The following is a 13,652-nucleotide window of genomic DNA, read 5'->3' on the forward strand; positions in this document are numbered from 1 at the left end:
CCCGTCATTGACTTTAGATACCGCTAGACGGGCTTCGGGACTTAGAGAATTCTGAGTCTCAGGTTTGAGAAAGTCTGAGATAGCTTCTCCTAAGGCGAATAAGGCCACACCTACTTGATTCTGGTTTGCACAACTATGTTCGTCTCTCTTGACCACTGAGTTATTCTTGAGAGCCGACTTACATTCTGCATTAAGTTCTGGGGCCCTAAGAAAGTCCATTTCGTTGGAAGGCGAATATTTGTCAATTAAGATGGTGCGTTGACCCTCCGCCAATCCGCTACGGACGAGGTCACGCCATTTCTGCGAGACCCGATCGTTCCAGGCTATGGTGTCTGAACTCTCTAGTTCAGCGCCGAAAAGCTCCCTTGACAACAAATCCGTCTCGTCAGACGCCCTGGGATTGACGACCATTACCTGACTATAATCCAGAGATGAGGGCGAAGGAGGAGCTTTCCCCGAAGGATCCTTATCCGGGACTATAAATGACAAGCGGTTATTCCGAGAATCGGAAAAGGTTGTGTCGAATCCGCTGCCTGATTAACAGGGCCGGGATATTCGTACACACCTGAAACGTGCGGATCGCTTGGCCTATCCTGCCGAGCAGGCGTTGCTAAAGTGCCGCCGTTCGAGCAGGCGGTCATCTCGGAAACTTCCTCATTGGAGAGATCCCCTGAATAAATCTCGCTACCTGACGCAAGGTCATCGTGGTTTGCAGGAATGGACGGTGGACAATAAGAAGAGACGCCTAGCGCTCCAACCTCTCTGTCCGATAAGAGATCAATTAGAAGAGTGAGCCTCTCCTCGATACCCGCTAATTTGTCCCCTGACGACGACCTCTTCCTCTTCTTCGATTTATGAGATGATTTACCCATTACGACGACAAGAACTGTATCTAAACTTGAAATAGCAACTCTGAAAATAATCTTGCTGTTGGATTACACGCACAACAGGAAAACAATGAAGAATCCAGGCAAACACAGGCCGCGCGTGGTGCGGGGCAACGTGCGTGTTTTTTTTAACACGCTTTAAAATACCTGTTGGTAACAGCGCGACGGAACGCACTACATAGTATCCATCCGGACGAGACGAGGCATAATTCATACGTTTGTCTTTTTTACAGGGGCGGACGTCATGAAACTATCAAGGGCTACCAACGAAACAATAGACCCCAAATTGGTGCAAGTGGTATTGGGGCGATATCACTTGCTCGAAGAGCAAGGAGAAGGATCTGCCATACGTAAAGTCGCGAGCTACGTGATTCACCCCGATTATGAGCACTATATTAGCACTGATTTCAATATGGCGGTTTTGACCCTCGAGAGCCCCGTCGAGTTCACTCCTTTTATCAGGCCTATTTGTCTATGGTCTGGTTCACCTACATTTGAAAAAGTCATTAATAGGGTAGGATACACCGTAGGATGGGGTAAAGACGAGCATGAGCAACGTGATGCTCAATTACAACGGATGCTGAAGGCGTCGATAATGAGTCTAGTAAGTAGTCAATTGTCATTATAAAATTACTGTTTATTGCATTTAATTTTAACATATGTTTATGTCAGAGTCATTGAAGGTCTCGAGGTGAATTTGGTTGCACAAATTACAGGAGGACTGTATCAAGGATGATATTGGATACTCTTATGTGACCACAAATAATACCTATTGTGCTCGTTCCCTTGACAACAACCGTCCTTGTTGGGGTAACAGTGGGGACGGGATGATACTTCTGAACAATATCACTGGCAGTTATGAGTTGCGTGGCATTATTGCGGGAATTTTAGTTCCACCCGGCTATGCCTTCTGTGATCCACGATTACACGTCATCTATGTCGATGTGGCCAAATACGTACCCTGGATTCAAGAACAAATTTCGGTGTAACGTTTGTCTCCAGTCGCAAAACGCAATACATGGTAATCGACAAGTTTCTTTATGTAAAGTTTATTCGATGATGCGGTACTTATATGTAAACAGTTACTCACTAGAATTAAGTAGTTACGAATTTTGCTTTTGATTATATATTCCGAGTATTCTTCTAACGTCTTTCTAATCTGGATACAAGGCAGAATAAATAAGTAACATACATATAATGATTTGCCATATTGGACTTATTACTAATAAAAAATATGAATCATAACACGTGTTAGAATATGTTTACCTATATACCCATTTAATACCTTGTGAAAATAGAGAAAATATTTTAAATTACATATACAGGGTGTCGGATTCGATTTGGACGACTCCAAAGATTATAGTAGATTGGGTCAAACTGAGAAGAAAAGTTATATACCATTTTACAAAATCCGTAATTATTATCGCGTAATTAAGAAAAACGTCTGAGCCAATAAGTGTACGGAAGAGCGGAAGGCCGGACTCGGCAGACATGCAAAATGGTGTTGACATCTCTCAAGATCCGATAGCGAGAAGTGGAGTCACGCATCGATCGATGAGAGACGGTGGCGAGCGGGGAGCGGTGAGCGGGCGAACGGCGCGCAGCAAGCGAACGCGCGACATATGACACAGCGCCGAAAAAGTTTTTCTGGTGGTAGGAGAATAATACACCATTTTGCATGTCTGCCGTGTCCGGCCTTCAGCTCCTCCGTGCACTTATTGGCTCAGATGTTTTTCTTAATTACGCGATAATAATTACGAATTTTGTAAAATGTTATATAACTTTTCTTCTCAGCTTGACCCAATCTACTATAATCTTTGGAGTCGTCCAAAAAAATCGAATCCGACACCCTGTATTAATAAATACATTAATTTAAACATATGTGACTTGTTCCCTTTTTAAGCTTTGTTGTACGCGCAGTTATGCACGGAATGGTTGGGACGTTAATTTTTTTATTGAGTCTAGTAACACGCATTTAAAATTAGAGTTACGCTTTAAATCTTCTCCGAGGAACATTCTACTCCATGGCCATTCCGAAACCATTTTGAGGCACTTCCGATGTATTTCTCGAATAAAATTTTCCTTAGAGAAAATGTTTTGGAACGTAAACCAGAAACTAAATGTGCGTTTCCAAACTTATTAAAAATAATGTTGCAACTATTCTCTTCCTCACTGTATCAACTAGAATTAAATCAAGTAAAAAAATATAATATGTCTGGTGACGATTTGGGAAAATTTTTTAATGTTTAAATGAAACACTTGAACTGAGAATAGACCTAATGAAACAAAAAAAGTAGTTGACACTGGTCAAAAAAATTAACGCAACAAGAAATTTATATCAAAATTTGGCGAATTTCAAATAAGCGTAACTTCGCGAAAACTGGTCGAATTGAAAAGTTTTTTTTTCATTTTATAGGGCAAAGTCTCTGCTTTAAGAAGCTCTTATTGGAATTTGCATTTACTCTTCCCATTTCCCGGAACTTTCTCAAAATCATGACCATGTTTTTTCTCTAAAAAATTGCACACTTTGACGCATTGTGCGGAGTGTAGTAATTTTTCTTCGCCAGTTCTGCTTACAGTATCAAAAAGTGTATACTTTTCTCTTCAATTTAAAAAAAAAGAAGTTCCTACGATTTTTTTTCGCCAAATCACAGCTCATTGAAATAACCCTTGTGTTTTCGACATTACCGACGATATCTCCGTTAAAAATCATCGTAGTAAGATCGTTTTTCTTTTAAATTAAAGCTTGCACTCTCAGCTTCAAAACTAGTCACCAGATTTTTCCTCGAATGCATCTGCGCTGCTGTAGCTTTTAAAATGTAAGGACATGTTTTTACCTAAAAACTAACCAACTTTGGCCAGGTGCCTGGGCGTACGAAATTTTTTCTCGCTAATTCTGCTCGAAGTATCAAAAAGTATGTACTTTTCTCTTCAAGTTAAAAAAAAGAAGAAGTTACTGCGATTTTTTTTCGCTAAGTTACAGCTTTTTGAAGTAACCCTTGTATTTTCGTTCATTACCGTCGACATCAGCGTAACCCAATGTGCACGTGGAGGTTGCCGTTCGGATTTTGCACATCGTGTGGTCCTACAAGTCACGCAGCCTTCTTCCCATCATATCTCAGTATGTTCGATATGAATACACCACTGGCCCTCTTCAGGGCCACAGCTGATGTCGACGGTAATGAACGAAAATACAAGGGTTACTTCAAAAAGCTGTAACTTGGCGAAAAAAAATCGCAGTAACTTCTTTTTTTTTAAATTGAAGGGAAAAGTACATACTTTTTGATACTTCGAGCAGAATTAGCGAGAAAAAATTTCGTACGCCCAGGCACCTGGCCAAAGTTGGTTAGTTTTTAGGTAAAAACATGTCCTTACATTTTAAAAACTACAGCAGCGCAGATGCATTCGAGGAAAAATCTGGTGACTAGTTTTGAAGCTGAGAGTGCAAGCTTTAATTTAAAAGAAAAACGATCTTACTACGATGATTTTTAACGGAGATATCGTCGGTAATGTCGAAAACACAAGGGTTATTTCAATGAGCTGTGATTTGGCGAAAAAAAATCGTACGAACTTCTTTTTTTTTTAAATTGAAGAGAAAAGTATACACTTTTTGATACCGTAAGCAGAACTGGCGAAGAAAAATTACTACACTCCGCACAGTGCGTCAAAGTGTGCAATTTTTTAGAGAAAAAACATGGTCATGATTTTGAGAAAGTTCCGGGAAATGGGAAGAGTGAATGCAAATTCCAATAAGAGCTTCTTAAAGCAGAGACTTTGCCCTATAAAATGAAAGAAAAAACTTTTCAATTCGACCAGTTTTCGCGAAGTTACGCTTATTTGAAATTTGCCAAATTTTGATGTAAATTTCTTGTTGCGTTAATTTTTTTGACCAGTGGTCTTTTATATGTAATACTTGCATTAGATTCCGCGAGCATCAGAAAATATTTAGTGCTTACGCATTGCATTGAAATAATACATGAATAAATTTTTGGTTCCTTGAATAATAGTTGCTGTGAGTCTTGATCACGCATCGATAAGAGTTACCGATAATATAGGACATTATGTTATCCAAGAGAGGGCGCTCTTGTCTCGCGCCCCGCGGTTCCCGAGCCGCTAGTAAACAGTCGTAAGATTATAACCACGTTACATGTCGGTGCTCAGCGAGTATGCTTACATTATAACACTACGAAATATATACTATCATTACTCTCACACTGCGGTAATCGTCATTGAACCCACCCTCCAACAGTTGCCATGTTGGGGAGCTGGCTGGCTCATTGGGCGTCTCAGGATTTTTCCATTTTTTTCTTGTGAAATCGTCAAAAAGGGAAAGGTGTATCAGGCACGTTTTTTCCTATCGTTAATTGCATTCGTACATGATAATTTGTGTGCTGCCTTATTAACTAAATGACGTAGATTGACTCATCATTACTTAACTCTCGGTACCCCACTATCACTCCTGTCAATCGCGACTACAACAGTAAAACTAGAAACATGTTTCGTAAGTATTCCGTGAGAGAACTGATTAGCCTTCTGACGATACGGTAAAGTTGTAGCAATGTCGATCCAAATTTGTATTCCGAATAGAGAATACGTGAAATCAGTCGCGGTAATATTAAATTTTACTACGATACATTACGAAAAATACTTTAAAATATTTTGCAAAAGTGTATAAAGAAAGTGTACTAGAACAAAATAAGTGCAAAAACATAACCAATAAGTAAAATATCATAACCAAGATGTTAAAGCATTATATAAAGCATTATATAACACGAAACGCTGGAGATACATTAAAACTATTAAGAAGAAAATGCAAAGTGATATATATTTTAAGAAACAAAAGATAAATAATAATTCTGCTATTGTTATGATAGTTAAAGGATGTACGTGAATATAACAAATAAAAATAGATAGTTATACGTGTAAATAAAATGACGACCGTTCTCGTCAAAATTGGTTTTCCTATTATAGAATAATCAAAGTGCAAGATAAATATTTGTTCCCAGACTGTGAAAAATAGATTCGTAGGTAGGTGTCTATTATTTAGTCAGAATAGGGCTATTGTTAAAAGTGATCGACACAACAAATTAGTGAAAGTGATATAAAGACATTTCTCTGTAACACTTTTTTAAAAAATTGTTTTTCAGATTTGCTGGTTAATCGCGGGTATATTTTATTTTAATGCATATTTGCGATTGGGTTCATATGCAATATCTTGCATTATTATATCCTAAACTATTTATTTATTTATTTTTATTTATATGTTTATTAATATGAAATTTTATTTATATAGTTTATTAATATGAAATATTCTCTGTTTCGTTTGAATCTCAATAAGGATCTTAGTAATAATATTCCAGGTGACTTAGTATAAAAGTTTATTTCTAGATAAAGTTGTACGTTTGGAGAAGTTACTAAACGTGTATTGTTTTTAAAAGTTTTTTTTAAGATTGGATTTCATTAAGCTGATCAACCCTTTGAGTGCAGATTATCCTAAACTATTGTAATCGTTGCTAATGTTCATTCCAACGGGAAAGTGAATGATGTTACAAAAACGAAATTATTTAATCTAATCTACTTGTGACGTATTAAACAGGTCACAGTTCATAGTTGAACCATTTATCCTCCTATGAAGAGTTTTCAGCAAATAATAAATACTATATTCAATAATAAGTGCATTTAGTATTATAAGTTTTTGATTCACTTTTGTCCTATTTATCGAGAAAATAATTTTGCACTTACCATATGTATCGTCAATGTAAATTGTTTATAATATTCTCAACTCTGTTATCAAATTTATGTTGTTGACTAAGAAAATACATGTGCGCATCTGAATCCGAGGTACTGGGACTAGCCTGTCCGTATGAACAGCGTATAAGATTTAATAAATTACTTATTGTTATGGCGCGTCAAATATTGCGAACACATCAGAATGTAGAAAACTTCGTGTAACATTTTATGTGAAAAAATATCAGCTTTAACAAGAGATCATCGTCTTCTCCATCATATGCATGTCTCATAATTCCGCAAAGCACATTATAATATTACATTATACATATATCGAGATCCTAGTCTCTAATCTATTGTAATTTATTATACCAAAATTAATACTTGAGCATATTGCTTCCTCATAGAGAAAGCTTTGTTTTCGTGAAAAAATTTTTTTTCCAGTTTTCTTTGGCAATATGTTTAAAATATTTTAAAACGTCAAAAAAACATATTTTTACAAAATGTCTGTATGTGTGTGTGTGTGTGTGTGTGTTTGTTTGTGTGTGTGTATGTGTGTATGTGTGTATGTACGCATTCGAATGTCCGTGGTTGCTCTAACTTCCGTAAATTTTGAGATATCGGGCTAATTTTTTTCTTAAAACGTCGAGAATCACTAAAGGAAGGTTGGTATTGATTTTTGCGACGATCGGTAAACGGGTTTCTTTTTGAACAAATATTGAATTTTTTGAAAAATGTCCGTGGTTGCTCTAACTTCCGTAAATTTTGAAATATCGGGCTTATTTTTTTTAAATGTCGAGAATCACTAAAGGAAGGTTGGTATTGATTTTTGCGATGATCGGTAAATGGGTTTCTTTTTGAAAAAATCTTGAATTTTTGGTGAAATGTCTGTGGTTGCTCTAACTTTTGCAAATTTTCAGATAACGGGCTATTTCTAATTCTATTACTCTTTCCAGTCTTTTCTACCCCTATTTCATATATAATTTATTAATATTCGGTTGATTAGTTCTTGAGTTATAGATGTTTGAAATTTCGCGGAATCCATACATGAACACTTTTAATTCATTATACTGGGTGTTTCAAAAGTGATGCTACAAAATGTAATGGTGAAATGTATACATTAGTATAAGCAAAAAGTCCTAATATTATTTTTTTTTAGAAATGTCTCTGGTTGGTGTAACTATCGCAAATTTTCTTTAATAATGATTTCCAAAAATTTCAAATGTCTATAACTCAAGAACTAATTAATCATATTTTAATGAATTATATATGAAATTTGGATTGAAAAAACATGGGAGCAATGTGCAAATTTCTAATTTGCCTACTTTAATGATGAGGAAGAAATGTGCAAATTTCCAATTTGCACGCTTCAATGATGAGGAAGCCATGTGCAAATTTCTAATTTGCACACTTTTTTAAATACTAATTATGAATCTATCATATTACCGCATTGTCACGGCAGATTTATAGTTTAAAATAATTTTTTTAAACCAACATATTAGTCCTTTGTTATTTATTATATGTATAACGATTTGTTGATGGTAAAAGTCGATAAATCTAATGTTGATAACACTGTGATTATGGAAATTATTTTGAAATCATGTGAGATAGTAAAAAAATTCATAACTAATTAAAAAGTTTGTTAAATAAAGATTGATAAACAACATGAATTTTTATAATTTACAGAATTTCACAAAATGACTAAAATTGTTATCTTATTTGCGTTTCTGCCGCACCTACTATTTACCATGGTACATGGAACAACTTCGTGTTCTGAATACTTCACACATGTAATCGACCCTGAGACAAACAAGATATTTGGACGGATCGAAGTCTTTTCACCTCCAGGAAGTGACGAAATTTATTTACAAGTAGCCTTAAACGCTACCGCTGATTCTCTGGTAAGTGTATGTTGTAAACTTTCAATACTATTAAGAATGCAGAAGACGTTTGTATAACTTCGTTGTCATTACTACAGGCAATTTTTAATACGTTTAGCACCCAGAAATAAAGTCTTTTTAAAAACAAAGTTTTTCTACTGAAGACCATACAGTTAGTCTAGTTAGTATTGTAAAGAAATAAAACTGCCAGAAATAGGCATAGTAAAAAAATATACAATGGTATATCTACGTAAGAAAATGTTTACAAAAAGTAATTTCTGTTCTGAATATATTGAAATATGTAAAATAATGTTTTAATGCATGACGAAACATTCAACTATAAACATTATTATTAAGGATTGTTATAACATTAATTTATTTCCGCATATGATTTTAACTCGAAAGTAATTTTACGTTTTGTAATTTCATTGTACTCTCAAAGCCTACCTTTAACTGTACTGGTTAATTTCATTATTGAGAGAACTTATCGTTTGTCATGCGTCCTTTTATTAGAAAAAGGTGAATTATTCTTGCGTTCTAGAATGGATTATTTGAATTAGAATTGGCACGACCGATAAAAGAAACCATTCAAGCTGTTCAAAAAGGTAGACCTTTGGTGTATCATATTAATTTTCCTTCGGGCGCAAAATTTCCAACTTTATCTGTGATATGGTTCAACAATCGGAAATATTGTCTCGGCCCCGGAGGTGAGTACCGTATTTGATTAAAACCCCAGATAACATGCTTGTCTAAAAGACATCTTCAAGACTTCTTTAAAACGTCTTTAAGATATCTTTTAGACGTGTATGTCTAAAAGATGTCTAAAAGACGTGTTAAAGACTTCTTAAAGATGTCTTTTAGACATGCATGTTATCTGGGATGTAGCACAAATGAAGTTAATTCTTACTCGCATCTGACTACATAGAAGTTTTAACCTAATATTGTAGGAGATAAATAGTAAAACTCTGATTAAAACATTCGCTATTTCCTTTTTATCATGCTTATCATTTTATATCTTTAGATAAAAAGGATTTTACTATTATTTATTTATTTGGAAGTTATTTCTATCCTCGGAAGAAAAGGAAACTCTTTTTATACTTTAAGTTAATGTGCGATTTGAGAGATATGTTTCATTGCATCTCAGCGTCAAGTGGAAATATCGTAGCCAATATCGAATTGGGGCATATTATATACCCTCCGAACGAAGAACCACTGTCTCAGGATTTTCAGCCGTGGCATCGAAATTCGAGTGACTACCGCATAGACAATCCGCACTACAATAGCAACTCCGAATGCGGTGTTACCGGTTACTACAACGATAGAACAAATAGACTAATCCCCGATGGTGAGACTTCATTACCAGGCCAGTGGCCATGGGTGGTTGCAGTCTACCTTAATACAAAAGAAGGGTTTCTGAGAACATACAAGTTTCAATGCGGTGGTTCTCTTTTGTCAAACAGACATGTATTAACAGGTATGTTAATCGAGAAAAGTCAGTATTTCCATAGTCCATGTATTGAACTAACTGTATGTGAGTTATTTTCCAGTTTTACATATATTTTCTGGAATGTTTATAGTAAAATTTTAATTTTTATCCATTAATATTAAGGAGTAGCGAGCGTAGCGCAAAAAAATATGCGCCGCTTAGCAAAGAAATGAACGAAAAGATCCGAGTTCAAATGCAGCCGCGGAAACCACTGGTTTTTTTGGATGCCACCTCATGGAGAGGAGTAAAATCTTTAACGGCTCTTTATTATTATTTCACACCTTTTTCTATTATTTGTATTTACACATAACGAGCAACTAGTTTCTGTTCTAAGCATAATATTGTATTTCCTCGAGAGTATTTTCAGTACATTAAGGTCTTCTTGTGATATTTATAAAAAGTATGATTTAGGCGCTGTATAAATATACATACTTATTGTGAATGTTTTTATGCACACGTAGTTATTTTTTGTTATACTAAATTAAGCTGTTTAATTTAATTCCAGAGTATCACATTTGAAGTATGTAATACGGCTAGGGCGTACAGGATGCCTCCGGATAGAAAGTTTGGATCGTTACAAAATATAATTTATACGAATATCTTTCTTACAGCGGGGTACTGTATGAAATTAAACATGCTGTTCACTAACGAAACAGTACCTGTCGACATGTTGGAAGTGGTTCCGGGGCGATTTAACTTGGACCCATTGCGCGGAGATCGATCTGTCAATCGGAAAGTCGCGAGCTACGTGATTCACCCCGATTATGTTCACTATCTCAAAGCTACTTCCGATCTCGCGATTTTGACTCTCCAGAACGTCGTCGAGTTCAATCCTTTCATCAGGCCTATTTGTCTATGGTCCGGCTCAACCAACCTTGAAGACGTCATTAGTAGGACGGGATATGTCGTAGGATGGGGTAGAGACAAGCTTAATCGTCGTGACGTCGACGATCAACGGATGGTGAGGGCGACGATAGTGAGTCAAGTAAGGAGTTAATTGCTATTATAAAATTACTATTCATTACGTATATCTGTGACAAATAAATTCGTCAAAAAGATTACAATCCTCGCGTTGACGTTTGTTCCACAAATTGCAGGAGACCTGTCTCTGGACGGATGCTAGATACATTCGTGTAATCTCGCATGACACCTTTTGCGCTGGTTCGCAAGAAGGACTAGGTCCTTGTAATGGTGACGGTGGGAGCGGGTTGATACTTCTAAACAATAGTACGAACAGTTATGAGTTGCGTGGCGTTGTTTCGCGATCTTTAATCATTGGAAGTGGGCTCTGCGATCTACATAAGTACATCGTTTATGTTGATGTGGCAAAATACATACCCTGGCTTCAACAACAAATGTCGATGTAACGTTCATCTTGCGTTGCAAAATGCCATACATGTTAATCGATAAGTTTCCTCGTGTAAAGTTTATTCGAAAACTTTGTACTTATGTACAGTTACGCGTGAGAATTATACAGATATGAATTCTGTTTATGGTTATTCACACATCTTGTAATGTGTCTCCAATCTGGATACGAAACAGAATGAATAAGCTGCTACACATATAAATATCTGTCATATTGGACTTCTTAATAATGAAGAACATTAATTACACCACATGTCACAATATGTTAATCGATACACACATTCAATACTTTTTAAAAATCGAGAAAATATTTTAATTTACGCGTATTAATAAATTGTATCCTTTTTTTAGACATCCGAATCCTTATTTTCTTAAGTTTTGTTGTTCGTACACTAGGCATCATCCCTGCCTTCCCAGATAAATTTAGGCACATAAAACATGCGTACATTTCAAGCAGATTTACTTGTGTTTTTTTGATTACATCAACTAGAATTACATTAAGTAAAAACATATGTATAATGTTTTTTGTGGTATTTTGAAGAATTGTTCAAATGGCGGAAGAAAACACTTCAACCGAGAATAAGATGAATAGAACAATAAAAGTATATTTAATAATAATTGCATTAGATTTGACAAGCGTTAGAAAATGTTTAGTGATTACGCATATCATTGAAAAAATACATGAATACAGTTTTGGTTTTTTGAGTAATCGTTGTGCCATGTTGGAGAGCTGGGTTATTTATTTGAACGTCTGAGGATTTTCCCATTTTTTCCTGCAAATCATCAAAAAGGAAAAAAAAGGAAAAGGAGTTTCAGGCTCGTTTCTTTTCTATCGTTCATTACATACGTATATAATGATATATAATTTGTGTGCTGCCTTATGAACTAAATGACGTGGATTGACTCATCATTACCTAACTCTTGGTACCCCACTACCGCATCAAACGTGACTGCAACAGGAAAACTATATACATGTTTCGAAGCGTTCCGAGAGAGAACTGGTTAGCCTTCTGTTATACGGTAAACTTGTAGCAACGTCGATCCGAATTTGTATTCCGAATAGTGAATACGTGGAATCAGTCGCCGTAATATTACATTTCACTACGATGCATTACGAAAAATACTTTAAAATATTTTGCGAAAGTGTTTAAACAAAGTGTACTAGAACAAAATAAGTGCAAAAACATAACCAATAAGTAAAATATCATAACCAAGATATTAAGGTATTATATAACACGAAACGCTGGAGATACATGAAAACTATTAAGAAGAAAATGCAAAGCGATATTTTAAGAAACAAAAGATAAATAATAATTCTGTTATTGTTATGATAGTATAAGGATGTAAGTGAACATAACAAATTGAAACAGATAGTTATACGTGTAAATAAAACGACGACCGTTCTCGTCAAAACCGGTTTTCCTATTGTGGAATAATCAAAGTTCGAAATGTATATGTGCTCCTAGACTGTGAAAAATCGATTCATGGGCAGGTGTCTATTATCTATTCAGAATAGGGCTATTGTTAAAAGTGATCGACTGAAGAAATTAGCGAAAGTGATATAAAAACATTTCACTGTAACACATGCTTAAACATTTTTTTTCAGATTTGCTGGTTCATCGCGGGTAAATATTTTAATGCATATTTGCGAGTGGGTTCATATGCAATATCTCGCATTATTATTATATCCTAAACTATGTTTATTAATATGAAATATTGTCTGTTTCGTTCGAATCTCAATAAGGCTTAGTAATAATATTCCAGGTGTTAGTATAAAAAGTTTATTTCTAGATAAAGTTGTACGTTTGGAGAGGTTATTAAACGTGTATTGTTTTTAAAAGTTTTTTTAAAGGTTGGATTTCATAAAGCTGATCAACCCTTTGAGTGCAGATTATCCTAAACTATTGTAATTGTCGCTAATGTTCATTCCAACGGGAAAGTGAATGATGTTGGAAAAACGAAATTATTTAATCTAATCTACTTGTGACGTATTAAACAGGTCACAGTTCATAGTTGAAGCGTTTCATCCTCCTTTGAAGAGTTTTCAGTAAATAATAAATACTATATTCAATAATAAGCGCATTTAGTATTATATTATAAGTTTTTAATTCAATTTTATCCACTTTATCGAGAAAATATCTTTGAACTAAATATGTTTATCGTTAATGCAAACTGTTTATAAAATTCTCAACTCTCTTATCAAATTTATGTTGTTGACCAAGAGAATAGATGTGCACATCTGGATCCGAAGTACTGGGACTGGAGTGTCCGCATCATTAACGTACAAGATTTAATAATTTAGTTATT

General features: G+C 35.2%; 3 protein-coding genes across 11 annotated transcripts in view; all 3 read left to right on the top strand.

Annotated features, from left to right (window-relative positions):
* LOC105559389 (serine protease gd-like) overlaps positions 1-2,129 on the top strand; it is a 9,625-nt gene extending 7,496 nt beyond the window's left edge. Inside the window, exons 4-5 of one of the 2 annotated variants that reach the window (XM_012007634.1) lie at positions 1,121-1,491; positions 1,560-1,643. In XM_012007634.1, coding sequence (XP_011863024.1) covers positions 1,121-1,491; positions 1,560-1,568 — 380 coding nt within the window. In that variant the 3' untranslated portion in view covers positions 1,569-1,643. Of the gene's footprint in view, positions 1-1,120; positions 1,492-1,559 lie in introns of both variants that reach the window. The other variant, XM_012007633.1, reaches the window with a different exon arrangement.
* A 2,928-nt stretch (positions 2,130-5,057) lies between these two features.
* On the top strand, positions 5,058-11,963 carry LOC105559388 (serine protease gd-like). Of its 6 annotated transcripts, none has more exons than XM_012007630.1 (6): positions 5,058-5,229; positions 8,301-8,515; positions 9,036-9,201; positions 9,639-9,968; positions 10,592-10,965; positions 11,078-11,963. In XM_012007630.1, the coding sequence occupies exons 2-6, from the start codon at positions 8,312-8,314 to the stop codon at positions 11,345-11,347; spliced, it is 1,344 nt and encodes a 447-aa protein (XP_011863020.1). In that variant the 5' UTR covers positions 5,058-5,229; positions 8,301-8,311; the 3' UTR covers positions 11,348-11,963. The 6 variants fall into 6 exon arrangements, with proteins under 6 accessions (XP_011863020.1, XP_011863017.1, XP_011863019.1 ...); XM_012007627.1 differs by lacking the exon at positions 5,058-5,229 and adding an exon at positions 5,300-5,388; XM_012007629.1 differs by lacking the exon at positions 5,058-5,229 and adding an exon at positions 5,344-5,431.
* A 193-nt stretch (positions 11,964-12,156) lies between these two features.
* LOC105559387 (serine protease gd-like) overlaps positions 12,157-13,652 on the top strand; it is a 10,573-nt gene continuing 9,077 nt past the window's right edge. The window contains exon 1 of one of the 3 annotated variants that reach the window (XM_012007625.1): positions 12,157-12,568. The gene's annotated coding sequence lies outside the window, so the exon portion shown is untranslated. Of the gene's footprint in view, positions 12,569-12,857; positions 13,393-13,652 lie in introns of those variants that run through there. The other 2 variants (XM_012007626.1, XM_012007623.1) reach the window with 2 other exon arrangements.

Source organism: Vollenhovia emeryi, unplaced genomic scaffold (assembly GCF_000949405.1).
Source record: "Vollenhovia emeryi isolate VEMERY1.0 unplaced genomic scaffold, V.emery_V1.0 DF939276.1, whole genome shotgun sequence".
NCBI lineage: Eukaryota > Metazoa > Arthropoda > Insecta > Hymenoptera > Formicidae > Vollenhovia > Vollenhovia emeryi.